The sequence below is a fragment of the Solanum pennellii genome, chromosome 11 (genome assembly GCF_001406875.1).
Source record: "Solanum pennellii chromosome 11, SPENNV200".
NCBI lineage: Eukaryota > Viridiplantae > Streptophyta > Magnoliopsida > Solanales > Solanaceae > Solanum > Solanum pennellii.
This window is the reverse complement of record NC_028647.1, coordinates 65,982,393-65,995,641: the sequence shown is the minus strand read 5'-3', so window position 1 is coordinate 65,995,641 and position 13,249 is coordinate 65,982,393. Positions and strand designations below refer to the sequence as shown.

Sequence of the window (13,249 nt, the reverse complement as noted above, 5' to 3'; positions counted from 1 at the left end):
CTCTCTCTCTTTACTACTTGTTTACGTTCTTTTGTCTTGAATTCCGTTAGTTTAGGATTAGAAAACTCCAAATCCCCTTCGAAACGCCCTACTCTTTTATCAAGCTAAAACTAAGTCTTAAAGCAATAATGTTTCAAACTCGTAAAACTCGTTTAAATAAAAATCATAAGGAAGTTAAGCTACGAAACGGACTCGCAAAAATATAAGATAAACAACAAATATTTCAACTTGTGAATTTGGCTAAGTAAATTCTGATAAAATTCAAACTTCAATTTGCAAAGGTTAAAACAAAAATAGTCAAATAAGTTAATCGCCGGAAAACCGTAAGTTAGCGGAGTGTCTTAGGTGCCTTACACCTTCCTAAGACACTAATAGGAATCCCGAACCCCTTAAATTATTTCCAAAACGATTTTTTCTGTTTAAGTTGTTTTTGGAAACAAAGTTTTCTTGATTTTTCTTAAAAATTAAGTGGCGACTTCTAAAGTCGAAAATACCCTTAAAATAAAACGAACTCTTCTCGAAATCATTTTTCGATAAAACAGAAATGGCGACTCCGCTGGGGACGGAGGATTCTAACCCTAAGACTAACTGTTTGACTAACTTGTAATTTGTTGTTTAAATTGTTTAAATTGCTATGTTTTTGAAAAATTGCATTTCTCTCATGGCATTTTTCCGNTCTAAAGTCGAAAATACCCTTAAAATAAAACGAACTCTTCTCGAAATCATTTTTCGATAAAACAAACACCTTTCAAATTTCAATGTAAGAAGCTAAGATTGTGAAGTCTCATTCTCCATTTACTAAGACGTTAGATACTTAAGTAGTACTACTTGTGTCAATTTCATTTAATATCGATACTAACATTTCTCAATCATCAAAATATTGGTTAATGTAACTTCTTGCTTTCGAAGTGGAAAAATCACTAAATATCATACCAACCAAATAAACAAGATGATTTACTCAACATGTATTCTATGGAAAAAAAAAATACAATTTAATTTCTTTCGAGTTATTTTGATTTCAGATGAGCAAAATATTTAATTTATAACTGTGATATAAATAAATACTAAGTAGATAGTATTTCATATATTTAATATGAGAATATGCAAATAAAAACTCTTAAAAACAGGTTGAAATTAAATATTAATTTGCGCTCATCAATTTTTAAGATTATATTTAAAGGTCAATTCAATTCTCGATGGAAACGAAATTTTGCGAATTCTCCCCCGAACTGAAAGATCATTTCGAGATCTTTCGAACATATTCGAGGGTTTAAAAAATTATATAACAGTACTTGAATAAATTGATATTAACCCAAAATAAAATATCTTTAAGCTTAACCTATAAAATTCTGATCTAATCGAGTGAATTATCTATATTTAGGGTCATTGTGATACTCTTGAACATTACCTCATTAGGGAGAACATTATTGAAAATTGCACGGGTTTGTAAAGCATTAACTATCGATGTCACCATCCGATTTGTGATCGGCATTCGGTGCCATATTTTGACGTAACCTTCTAATAATTAAATAACTCAAAAACTTTGATCTACAAACCTTTTACATGTTTGAACTTGTACATTGACATAAACCAATGGTAGATTACATCGAAAATTAATAGAACGTTGCAATGGCGAATTTAAAATTTTAAGGTTGTATGCTTTGAAAGAGACGGAGTCAAAAATATAAAAAAATACATGTTAATAGTGAGATTCAAACTCAAATTTAACAATACCAAAAGAGCCTTAAGCACCCACCCAAGAGTCAACACCAGTCGAATCATTTGTTCATCGACTGCTATATGTTAATTTTATACAAATACCTAACTAATGCTCTCACGAACGTTCATTTAATATAAATCTTATCACTTAATTGATTATTCATAAGTTAAAAGATAATTTTTGAAGGTTTGAATTTGAAAACTTTAAACAGAGATGTATGAAATTGATTTTGAAGTGGCTAAACTTTAAAACTTCATAATTATTGGCTATTATTTAAATAAGTCCAAAAAACAGTTACTTGTGGCACTTCGCCCGGTAAAACTCGAACTACACCCGGCTGAGGCCCATTAACTCATCTTCTCCTACAATTTCACTGTAATTTGATCAATCGAGCGTTTCTCTGTGTGTTCAATCGGAGAAAACAAAATGGAGGAGAAGCTCAGCTGTGATGGAGGTCACGAATTCAAGCTGCTCTTATCATGTCCTTCTGGTTTATCTCCTTCACAGGTTACTTTACCTTATTTTTTTTCTTCTGTATGCTCATTTTTTGTGATCTGAATTTGTTCATTTGGTATAAGGTGTCAGTTGTTTTCGATGAAGTATACGATAGGATTCCCCATACAGATCATACTTTGGAGAAGTCCATTTCTGAGGTTCTGTTACATTCTCCTTCTTTTTCGACATCTTTTCGTGTTTCTGGATTCATAAGTTAAAACTAGTTATTTTTAGTATGAAAAGTACAAAGGAAAATTTGCTAGCTTCTTTACCATGTGTAATCTATCTGCTGTACTGAGCTGGTATGTACTCATCAATTAATGCTGCTTAGTTTGTTCCAAAAAGAAGGAATAACAGGACGAAGGAGCATGAGCCGTGAGGTTAATGCTAATTGTCAATGAAATTGGATGTTGATTCCTTGTATTTTTCGAGTTAAAATTAGACGTGAAGTACTATATATCAGAGTCTTTTAACAGAAGATGTGCAGGAAACATTTGAAAAAGTTCACAGTCAAGATAAAATGTTTGACTTCCAAATAGTTATGGTTTCATGCAACAAGAAACAGAAAGCATATTTCACCAATGATACTAACTTTTGCTGATTGTTGGAATCATTCCTGATTGAAAGGCCAAATATCAAAATCTAGTTTTCTCGTCAATAGTCTGTACGATCAAAAGTTATAATTATCACTTCTACAAATACCAAATTTGTTCTGAATCTTTTGAATGGTGTAAGGTTTGTTAGATATGGGATGCAAGAGTTGAACAAAGTTCATCACTTTACAATGGAACAAAGTTCAGGGTATGCTGCATGCTTTTGCCATTGCATATGTTCTACTTTTAATTCTGAATAACAGAGTGTTTGACTAATAGCTGTTCAATCTAGATTTTGGACAGTTAGTGTTTGTCACTCACTTTTATGACCACAGTGGCTACTTGCTTATAAGAGAGTATACCTGGTCATTTCTCGTTTATCAGATTCACCCAATAAGCTGCATATCCTGATTTATTCCTCTTAAGTTTTTCTTCTATATGCTGATTTTACAGTATGGTGGATACAACTTCAATGTAGAGAATGATCCCAAGCAACAACCTCACGTTTCCCTTCATCTTGGTCTGACAGATTATAGGTTCTTCTCTATATTTCTCCTTCTTCTTTCCTTCCTTCCATTGTCTTTTCATTTAAGTATGTGATTTTCCATTTGATGTGCATGTGATGGAAAACTATAATGATTTACTCTGCCCAGTGCAATTCGGACAAGCTAATTTGTTGTCCCAATCTTATCTCCAGAACGTCCGAACCATGAATCATTTAATGTGATTTGTTCTTTAGAATACCATATTTCTTGTAGTTGGGAATCAACATTAATTACACCAGGCAGCACATTGAATCCTCCCCAGCCCATTTTTTTAGTTTCTCCACATTTCTGGTTGACATCTGCAGTTAGTATTGCCGAAATCACCGGTGTTTAAAAAAATACGTATTGCAGAATGAAGATACTGATAGTGGTGACAGCATATTAACACTCCGGAATCCCAAATTAAAACTCTTTTCTTACCAGAAGGTATCTGCTTAACTTTCAGCGTAGTTGTGGAAACTTCAAGATTTTCTATTTTACTGATTCTTCTTTATGCTGTTTAGGCACTACTTTTTGCAAGGGATACCATCTACTGTAAAATGGAGAATTAGATCTCTGGTGTTGTATGCTCCATGTCTTGAAAATCTAGGTTTACTTTCTGAAGTTCTGCCAAATTGTTTTCATACATATCAATCCCCCTTTAATTTGTCATCTTCCCTGATTTCAATTGTATATTTGCTCATCAATAGCTATATGAGGCATCTTCCATACCACTGTTTATGTTTTTATTTGTGTTGTTAAAATCTTGGGGTCTGAAAAACGAGAACTTGTAAATGTCTGCCATGTGCCGTCTACACTTTACTTGTATCCATGCATTTACTTGTATAGAGGAAGAGCGAAAAATAGAGGATAAAATGATCTTCTAACATTTGAAAAAAAATTCTCATCAGGACATTCGTGGGAACAAATTTAAGTCCTATGTGGGAAAGATTTCTTGTTCCATCTGATGGTAAGCTTCCAATGATATACAATTGGTTGTCTGCCTTCCTTCTTACTGTTGGAAATGATTGTACTTATACCTTTTATATGTCCAACATAACTGCTATATTGACATTATATCGATAATGCGGAAATAGAAAGAGACCCTAAACTCTAATAACAAGAAATAAAGGATAGAAGATAGACACAAGTAAGGAACTAATCGACAACAATGGTTATATGAAAGCCAAAACCTACAATTAAGAATCCAAAAACAAGCACCAAATCTATAAGATAACCCTCAAGAGGCGATTAATTCTTCGAGCAAGCAATCTACCTGAGATAACCCTCAAGAGGCAATGAAATCTTCAAGCAAGCAATCCCAAACATTGTTTAGCAACATAGGCCATAGCCCCACTCCCACAAGAGTTCCGCTCTTCCAATTTATATAATCTCAAAATAATCCAAGTCTAAATGAGCTATTCTCCTCTATTTGTAGTCCAGGCTAGCTATTACATAAATGCCCAAAATGAAACTTAAATATTTACAGAAACAGCCCAAACGGGCTGCCAGTGTAGTATGCGACGTAGCTCTTGCGTCGCATCTCTCTCTTGCGTCGCGTCCTTCTACACAACTCCAAAAGCGAGCCTTAAAGTTTTAGGCTGAATGCAACTTGAGGTGCAGTCACATCAAGCTTAGAATCTCATATTGCAAGCGAGTCCTTCTCCCTGCTCCAAGTATACCTCCAAGTGGAGTTCTGTACTTCCATTTCATCAGGGTTTTGAGCTTCAGGCCTTCATTCCATGTTCCTTCCAAGTCTCTGAAGTAGCGACTTGATGCAAAGCTCTTGAATCCCTTAGCACGGAGTGGTGTGCATGCATCATATATGAACTGCAATATAACCACAACCTTTTTCTTATTTCTTTTGGTTTCCTCTTCTTTTCTCTTTTAAACATTCCAAAATACAATCTGCAGCTAATTTGAATTTTGATGCCTTAAGAATTCTAAAAAGGATGCAATTTCTTTTGTGATGCAACATGGCGTGACATTTCAGAGAACCGGCAGTTCGAGTACTCAAAAGGGGATGAATATTATTCTAAGTGATATTCCAGGTCGAAAACCTATTTTTCATTTGTAGTAAGAGATTTAATTGGTTTCCTGCAGATGATTGTATACAGTGTCAGCACACATCAAGTCCTCTTGGTAATGGTGCAGTTGTGGAGACTTCTGACAGAAGAATACTTGTGCTTCAGAGAAGTAATAAAGTTGGAGAATTCCCTGGATATTTTGTTTTTCCTGGAGGCCATCCAGAGGTATCTCACTTCATGTAGTAAGGACAACTTTGATTGGTAATGAATTTCTGATAAATATAAGCTTTCGCAGTTCAAAATGGGAGGGGCAAAAATGGTTGCAACCCAACAAGCTACACTTAACAATTTCATGTTGAAAATAACTTCTGGATAGACATTTTAATTGAAACGTAATTTTAAGTTGGGTAACTTGTCATCTGTATTTCCTTAACTTCACCTGCTTTTAAGAAATCAGCAAACTATTGTGTTATAGGGTTATTTAATTAGAATATCGCCTGCTTTCATGCAAATCACTCTTGTTTTGTACCAAGATTAAGCTGTGGATTCTTTGATTACAATGACCCAAATATGTCCAGGTAATAAGCAATGCATGGCATGATTATATTTTATGCTTTTAACAGCCCCAAGAAGTCGGAATAATCTCCCATGAAGGCTTCCAAGAGCTAAATCAATGTCACATGATTAACAGCAAAGTTTCTCAGGAAATGTTTGACAGCATTGTCCGTGAAGTTGTTGAAGAAATTGGAACTCCTGCAGATTCCCTCGTAAGTGGTGATTTTCGTTACTCTAATCGCCATCTTTCTTTCTTCCTTTCATGTATGACCTTTCCAATTTGTTATAGGAAGTAAAAACACTAATTGGGAGAAAGGCTGCTTCCTTTGTTAATAGTGATACTTCCAACCTTTTCTTTTCTCTTATTTTCTCTCTTCTCTATTATTATTTGATTCCTTTTCTTCTTTTATTTTTCTTGGGTTGGGGGGGTGGGGGTGTATTTGACTTTTTCTTGGTCTGCAATTTGTGAGGATGATGATTAAGTTTATTATCAACTCTTTTTTAAACTTTCCACTTCTCACTCCTCTATCCGTATAAGCATGTAATTCCTAATACTCAGAAATTTTGGGTGGCAGACTAGTGAAATGTGTCTATTTTGTAGTGTCTTATCAGGCCTCAGCCTGTATATCATTCTGGGTAATTATACAAAAATAGCACAATCACGTCGGATTTTGAGAATTATAATATTGGTGGTGTTGTCAATTTGTCACATACAAATCTTTATATGATCATGTATTTCGAGTAACACGTAGTTATGATTTCTTACTTGATTTGTCAGTAAGATATACCTCAAAACTTTCATCACTCAATTAACTGTCACATTACAAATATGGTCTTTTCATCCGTGACGGGAATTATTTAGGGAACTTTGATATATGACAAACTTAATTAGCTAAGGAGGAAATCGTTTGAGCATTACAACATGTATTTCTTTTTGTGTGTTTTGGGGGTTAATATTGTCATCTAAAGGTTATCTTTTACAAATGTAGTATACGTAATATGTAGGATACATGGATTGTCAGCTGCAAAATAAAGTTGTATTCATAATATGATCAGTTGGAGACTGGTAAATTATTTATGAATATGGCTCTCTGCAATTCTTGAGGGGGGTTGTTTTTACGTGCACACTCGGATTGCCGTTCCTATTGATAAGATTGAATCATATTTTGTAGAAGCCATCTAACTCTTGTTCTTTATTCTTTATCTTTGATGTTATACTCAGTCCAGCCCCATCTTTATTGGTATATCCAGAAGAATATTGAATGTTAGACCAACTGCTTTTTTCTTCATCAAATGCGATCTTCGTTCAGATGAAATTCAACAACTGTATTCTAGTGCACAGGATGGCTTCGAGTCAACTCAGCTTTATGCTGTTTCAATGGTTAGTTTTACAAATTGTTAAATTAATTCCCGTAACTAGTCTTATCTCTTAATTTTTCCTGAACTTATGTATGGAACCACTTTTGTTGAGCTCCGTGGAGCTTAACCTAGCGGAAATCTCATGCGGGGGAGGGGGGGGGGGGAAGGAGCATCTCAGCATGTGAGTGTTCCGGAAAGGCTGGAGCTATATAGTTAAAGTGGGAGCCAATTGGAGCTTGTGGTTAAATTTGGAGTCTTTCAGATTCCTTCTGGAAACTTGTAGCATCAGTGTCATCTTTGCAATCATATAGAACTCCTGTCGCTCATAGAATATTCATAAAATGTTTGATTCATCCCAATTTTGTTGTGATTTGCTATTTTTAGTTTCTTTAGAATAGAAATAAATTATTTGTAACATGGAGCTTATTTCTGAGTTAGTGTTGTGAATGTTTGAGTTGCATGACATAACTATTATAAAAACACTAGCTGTTGTAAGACAGTAAGAGTAATAGAAAGTGATAATTGCAAATCTATCCTTTGGTTCTACCTTACAGCTCCACAATGCTTGATCCTGGCGTCTTCTTATTCAAAGCATCACTCAAACCCTTAAAATGGATGAGATCCTTCTAACCAAAACAATCCTCTACCCTTCTGAGCATGAAATTGCATAATATGAACCTTAGAGGAATTTCCTTTCTGTTCTATCTGGGGCCATTTAGCAGCTAAAGCTTGCATTGTATTTGTCATGCGAAGTTTCAGTTTGAGCATTTTAAGACTGTTGTTCATGTGCTGGACTACTTTACTATTGTTTTGTTTATGATTTACGGACATCACCAGCTCATATTACTTATCCATGACTTAATTTCCTACTCTTTCTTTTTTGTCAGAGTGATCTAGAGAACATGGCTTCTAAAATGCCTGGCTGCCACAGAGGAGGCTATGCACTCTACAAATTAATGGTACAAGGCACAAGTGATAGCTTATCACATCCTTTGCTGAATGAGAACTTTGTAGCCTCTTAATCTCGTCTGCCTGATTTATTCATGTTTGTCTCACAGTCGTTGAAGTTCAATCACATGAAGGCAAGTGATAGGTAATCACATCATTTGCTGAAAGAGGAATGTAGCCTCTTAATCTCTTGTATGCCTTATTTATACAACGTTTGTCTCACGTTCCTTGATTTGTTATTTCATTGATCAAAAGAAAAGTTCCCATGGAAATCTAAGTGAGCTAACATACACAGATTATGTAATTTTGTCATGTCGAATGACAAGCAAACACATATGTCTTTGCTTCTTTACTATGTATTGAGCTGCATTATTTTTGTTTTATGAATTGATTTATTCGAATATTGGCTGCCCGTTTCTCTTTTACTTGTTCTGTCAAGGCTTATGTACCGACTTCTAACGTCTGGACCAAAGAATTATCAAGAACATCGTCATGCCTTTTAATTTTATTATCTTAAACATATTGTGTGTGTTATGTTAGAATTAAATTCCTAGCTTTAAAGGTTTATTCCAAAATAATCAATTTTGTAAAAGCAGTAGAGTCAAGTTGTCACCAGGCAAATTACGTCAATTATATTTCTAAATCAATATCTGATTTCTATATGAGCTTTTTAAAATAATACGGAAAAAGAAATCAAAGTTTTTATCACCACAATGGATTGAAAAAACTATGTTAAACATCCTTATCTTCAATCCTAAGGTTGTGAGTCGAGATTCCAATCCTCTTGGGTTAACTTCCCAAGGGAAAAAAATAAACATTCAAACCAAACACCATTCGGATTATTTTTCATTTTTGAAAACTGAAAATATTATGCCTTTTTTCAAATATTTCATGATGTCTGTCTTTCTATATTTGGAGTGATGTGTCTAAAAAATTACAGCACAGATATATGTGTGTGGTGTCTAGACCTTCTGGTAATATGGTTAGTGAAACTATTGACCAACCAAAGGAAGCAAATTTTTTTCTTCAGTTTCATCTCAAATTATTTAAAAACAAATAATATTATAATAAAAATAGACCATTAATATTCTTAATGTGAAATTCAATATTCAAATCATCACCACCAACTTCAAAAAAAAAAAAGTTCCATTCTTTTGGTTCTTTTTTTTTTTCTCTTTTTGTTCAAGAACTCAGGGTGGTGGTTCTAATTTTTTTAAAGTTGTTTAATGCATGTCCTTTTTAAGAAGCTTATCTTCCATTTCTAAAAACCAATATACAAAGGTTGTTAATTTTCATCATAAAAAAGCTTTCTTTTGGAGGGGTTCTTGAAATTATATCAAGAAAATTGCAAAAAGGTGGAAGACTTTTTCATGCCCAGGTGAAAAAAATTCCCTTTTTTCTTTGTCTTAGTTTTGCAATCTTTGATGGTGTTATATACTTAAGGAATGAAAACAAGACATAGGATATCTGGTACTTGTTGTTGGTGGGAGGTGACAGGTATTCTGGCCTAGGAAAAATATAATTTAAAAGCTTTATTTTTTGTTGATTGCTGGCTAGCTAGTGTAATGGAATTCATGAATTAAAGATTGAAAGTGAAAGTCTTATCTTCATGTGGAAAAAAATATGTTTAAAAGATTTTGTTGTTTCAGGCTATTGATAATGTTAGTGAATTTTTGCTTTTGATGAATCCAGGAATGTGTGATTATCCAATAAAGTTTGTTTCTTGAAAGTTTACTAGAGTTGAAAAACATGATTTGTTGATTTAAGTGTTGTGAGGGAACAAGAATACATAGCATATTGGGAACTTTTAATAAGATGGAGACACCAGCAGCTCAGCCAACTACACCCCGGAAAAAGATGACGAAACAATTAACAGGGAAACGCGATGATAGTGCCTTGCATTCGGCAGCTAGAGCTGGAAATCTTGTTGCAATCAAAAATACTATCGAGGAAACGGATGAGGAAGAATTGGCAGAGTTATTGATAAAGCAGAATTCAGCTGGAGAGACACCTTTGTATGTTGCAGCTGAATATGGTTACTATGAGGTGGTTAGGGAGATGATCATGTACTATGATCTCGTTGCAGCTGGAATCAAAGCCAGGAACGGCTTTGATGCACTGCACATTGCTGCCAAACAAGGAGATTTAGGTAAGCTGTCGATGTTCCATCAGACGCGTATCTAGGATTAAATCTTTAATGTTCTTAGCACTAAATTTATTCTACTTTTGAAGTTTTGGGTTTCAAAAATTGAAATTTTCCATGTCAATTATACTGAGTTTAGTTGAACTAAGCTATCTAGATAGCATCATTATAGCCTTTTCCATTTTCTGATGTCTAAAAAAGGTAATCTGGTGCACTAAGCTTCAGCTATGTGCGGGGTTGATTTATGGAAGGGCCGGAATACGATGGTCTATTGTGTCCAGCCTTAACCTGCATTTCTACAAAAAAAATTCCACAACTCGAACCTGTGACATTCTGGTCACTTGGAGGCAACTTTACCAATTCTGATGTCTAGTTTATGAATTTTTTGATGAACTAGCTTGTTCATTTTTGGTAATGTTGCAGATGTGGTGAAGGTATTGATGGAAGCACATCCCGAGCTTGCGATGACTGTTGATGTAGTAAATACAACAGCTTTGCATACTGCAGCGAACCAAGGGCACTTAGAGATGGTGAATTATCTCTTGGAGGAACAAAGCAGTTTGGCCACTATAGCTAAAAGTAATGGGAAAACAGCATTACATTCTTCAGCAAGAAATGGACATTTGCAGGTTTTGAAGGCTCTTTTGAGTAAGGAGCCAGGGATCGCAACGCGGATGGATAACAAGGGACAGACCGCACTTCACATGGCTGTCAAAGGACAAAATCTTGAGGTTGTAGAGGAGCTCACTAACGCTGATCCTTCATTACTTAACATGGTCGACAATAAGGGAAACACACCTTTGCATATAGCGTCTCGTAAAGGAAGGGCTGAGGTATGTTTCATCTAAAACTTCTTTCTGTAGCTGATGTTAGATGGGAAACAGTACTTACAGAATAATATGAGAAAACGTCTGCGCGAAGTTTGTGGAAATGTCATTTATCACACATGTAAATATGAGACACTGAATCCTAGGTCTGCTCTCTGTGCCCGGGACAGAAAACGAAAGCTGTACAATATTGCTGATCTTTTCGTGTGTTTCACTTAGAGACGAAAATTTACACTCTTTTCGTGTCTACATGTGTTATTAACATGTCATGGATGTATTCCTTGCACTTGAACAACTTACTTCATATATGATCCAAATTGTTGATAGTATAAATTAAGAGTAATTGTTGATCACAGAGGAGAACTGACTTGTTTTAAGCTTATGCAGGTTGTTAAATTGCTGCTCTCACAGAACGAAACAGACACGGAAGTTATCAATAGGTCACATGAAACAGCTCTAGACACTGCTGAGAAAATGTCACAGGCTGACACAGTAGCCATCCTGCAGGAATATGGGGTTCAGAGTGCCCGAGTGCTAAAGCCACAGGCAACGAATCCAGCTAGAGAGTTGAAGCAAACCGTTAGTGACATTAAGCACGAGGTTCACGATCAGTTAAAGCACACAAAACAAACTAGAAGACGCATTCAAGGCATTGCTAAGCGGTTGCACAAGATGCACAGAGAAGGGCTTAACAACGCGATCAACTCAACCACAGTTGTAGCTGTACTCATTGCCACAGTTGCGTTTGCAGGAATATTTCAAGTGCCAGGGCAATACTATATGGATCCGACCAACCTCCCAGAGGGCCATATAATTGGAGAAGCAAACATATCAAACCACCCTGGATTCCTGGTGTTCTTTGTCTTTGACTCAATCGCGTTATTCATTTCACTAGCAGTTGTGGTGGTGCAGACAACAGTGGTGGCTATAGAGAGCAAAGCAAAGAAGAAGTTGATGACAATCATAAACAAGCTAATGTGGGTAGCATGTGTGTTTGTATCAGTTGCATACTTGGCTCTATCTTTTGTAGTCGTTGGCACGCGTTATTGGGTGATGGCAGTTATTGTAACAGTACTCGGGGCAACTATAATGGCTTCAACAATCGGAGTAATGTTATATTGGGTCATTAAGCATCGCATCGAGTCATCCAACAAGAAGAGCATGAGAAGGAACTCTATGGAATACTCTGATTCAGCCCTCTCTGATGACAACAATGAATTCAAAATATATGCCTTATAAAATGTAACTTTTTTGTTTCTTTGACAATTGAGCTTTGTTTTTGCTGCAAAAATTTTGAGACTAGTACTATCTTTACACTACTTTTATATGGTGGAAAATTTTGAGACTAGTACTGTGTTAACACTACTTTTATATGGTGGAAAATTTTGAGACTAGTACTGTGTTAACACTACTTTTATATGGTGGAAAATTTTGAGACTAGTAGTGTGTTAACACTACTTTTATGTCGCTTCAACCTCCAACTTACTAAATGACCTTCGATCTAAGTTTAAATCTTTAGAGTTACTTTAGAGAAGGATTTTTGTTCGATAATACCAACTACATAGTACTTTATAGCAGAGGATGGAATTTTTATAATAATGATGATGATAATTGATGTTGCAAGAGTAAGTTGTGTCTCTTATGTAATTTATATACAATTAGAAAACACTTTTTCCGATAAATGAAAATAATTAAATCAGTGTGTAATATTTGATTGTTTGAACGTATTTTTAAAAAGTAAAAATATGAAAAATAATTTAAATAAAGTTACTTTTTTATAAAAACAAAAAATTTAGGATGAAAAAAAAAGAACAATACAGTGAAAGTAAAATAAAATAAAAAGTAAAGACAAGGTTTTGCATACTTTTAAATTCTAAATACAATTTCAAGTTGTCTTTAGAATTTTCATGATCAAATCTTGATTTTTTAAATATAATTAATAAATAAATAAAATTTTCATGGTCTTATTTACTTACATCACAATTATTTTTGTTATACAAAAAGGTAAATTTAATCCTTTTTACTTATATGTATAAAGAGTAAAATAAAATGGGTAGG

General features: G+C 34.6%; 2 protein-coding genes across 8 annotated transcripts; both read left to right on the top strand.

Moving 5' to 3' along the window:
• The first annotated feature begins 2,054 nt into the window (after nt 1-2,054).
• Nucleotides 2,055-8,624, top strand: LOC107002867 (nudix hydrolase 9). 6 transcript variants are annotated; one of them, XR_003575280.1, is made up of 9 exons: nt 2,059-2,227; nt 2,299-2,373; nt 2,960-3,016; nt 3,262-3,344; nt 4,244-4,302; nt 5,436-5,584; nt 5,983-6,126; nt 7,142-7,295; nt 8,161-8,298. XR_003575280.1 is itself a non-coding variant. In XM_015201056.2 (9 exons), the coding sequence occupies exons 1-9, from the start codon at nt 2,147-2,149 to the stop codon at nt 8,293-8,295; spliced, it is 942 nt and encodes a 313-aa protein (XP_015056542.1). In that variant the 5' UTR covers nt 2,064-2,146; the 3' UTR covers nt 8,296-8,624. The 6 variants fall into 6 exon arrangements, 5 of the variants coding, with proteins under 5 accessions (XP_027768898.1, XP_015056542.1, XP_015056544.1 ...); XM_015201056.2 differs by having other exon boundaries at nt 2,064-2,227; nt 7,137-7,295; nt 8,161-8,624; XM_027913097.1 differs by lacking the exons at nt 7,142-7,295; nt 8,161-8,298 and adding an exon at nt 6,204-7,120 and having other exon boundaries at nt 2,055-2,227.
• A 727-nt stretch (nt 8,625-9,351) lies between these two features.
• Nucleotides 9,352-12,661, top strand: LOC107004168 (ankyrin repeat-containing protein At5g02620-like). Of its 2 annotated transcripts, XM_027912842.1 has the most exons (4): nt 9,352-9,599; nt 9,914-10,370; nt 10,788-11,197; nt 11,579-12,430. In XM_027912842.1, exons 2-4 carry the CDS (start codon nt 10,037-10,039, stop codon nt 12,428-12,430), a joined length of 1,596 nt encoding a protein of 531 aa, XP_027768643.1. In that variant the 5' UTR covers nt 9,352-9,599; nt 9,914-10,036. The 2 variants fall into 2 exon arrangements, with proteins under 2 accessions (XP_027768643.1, XP_015057892.1); XM_015202406.2 differs by lacking the exon at nt 9,352-9,599 and having other exon boundaries at nt 10,037-10,370; nt 11,579-12,661.
• The last annotated feature ends 588 nt before the right edge of the window (nt 12,662-13,249 follow it).

Coding starts and splice junctions, on each gene's coding strand:
- LOC107004168 (XM_015202406.2), top strand. CDS start 10,037: ATGGAGACACCAGCAGCTCAGCCAACTACACCCCGGAAAAAGATGACG. Junction 10,371..10,787: donor TGCCAAACAAGGAGATTTAG/GTAAGCTGTCGA, acceptor GTAATGTTGCAG/ATGTGGTGAAGGTATTGATG. Junction 11,198..11,578: donor CTCGTAAAGGAAGGGCTGAG/GTATGTTTCATC, acceptor AAGCTTATGCAG/GTTGTTAAATTGCTGCTCTC.
- LOC107002867 (XM_015201056.2), top strand. CDS start 2,147: ATGGAGGAGAAGCTCAGCTGTGATGGAGGTCACGAATTCAAGCTGCTC. Junction 3,017..3,261: donor ACAATGGAACAAAGTTCAGG/GTATGCTGCATG, acceptor CTGATTTTACAG/TATGGTGGATACAACTTCAA. Junction 7,296..8,160: donor AGCTTTATGCTGTTTCAATG/GTTAGTTTTACA, acceptor CTTTTTTGTCAG/AGTGATCTAGAGAACATGGC.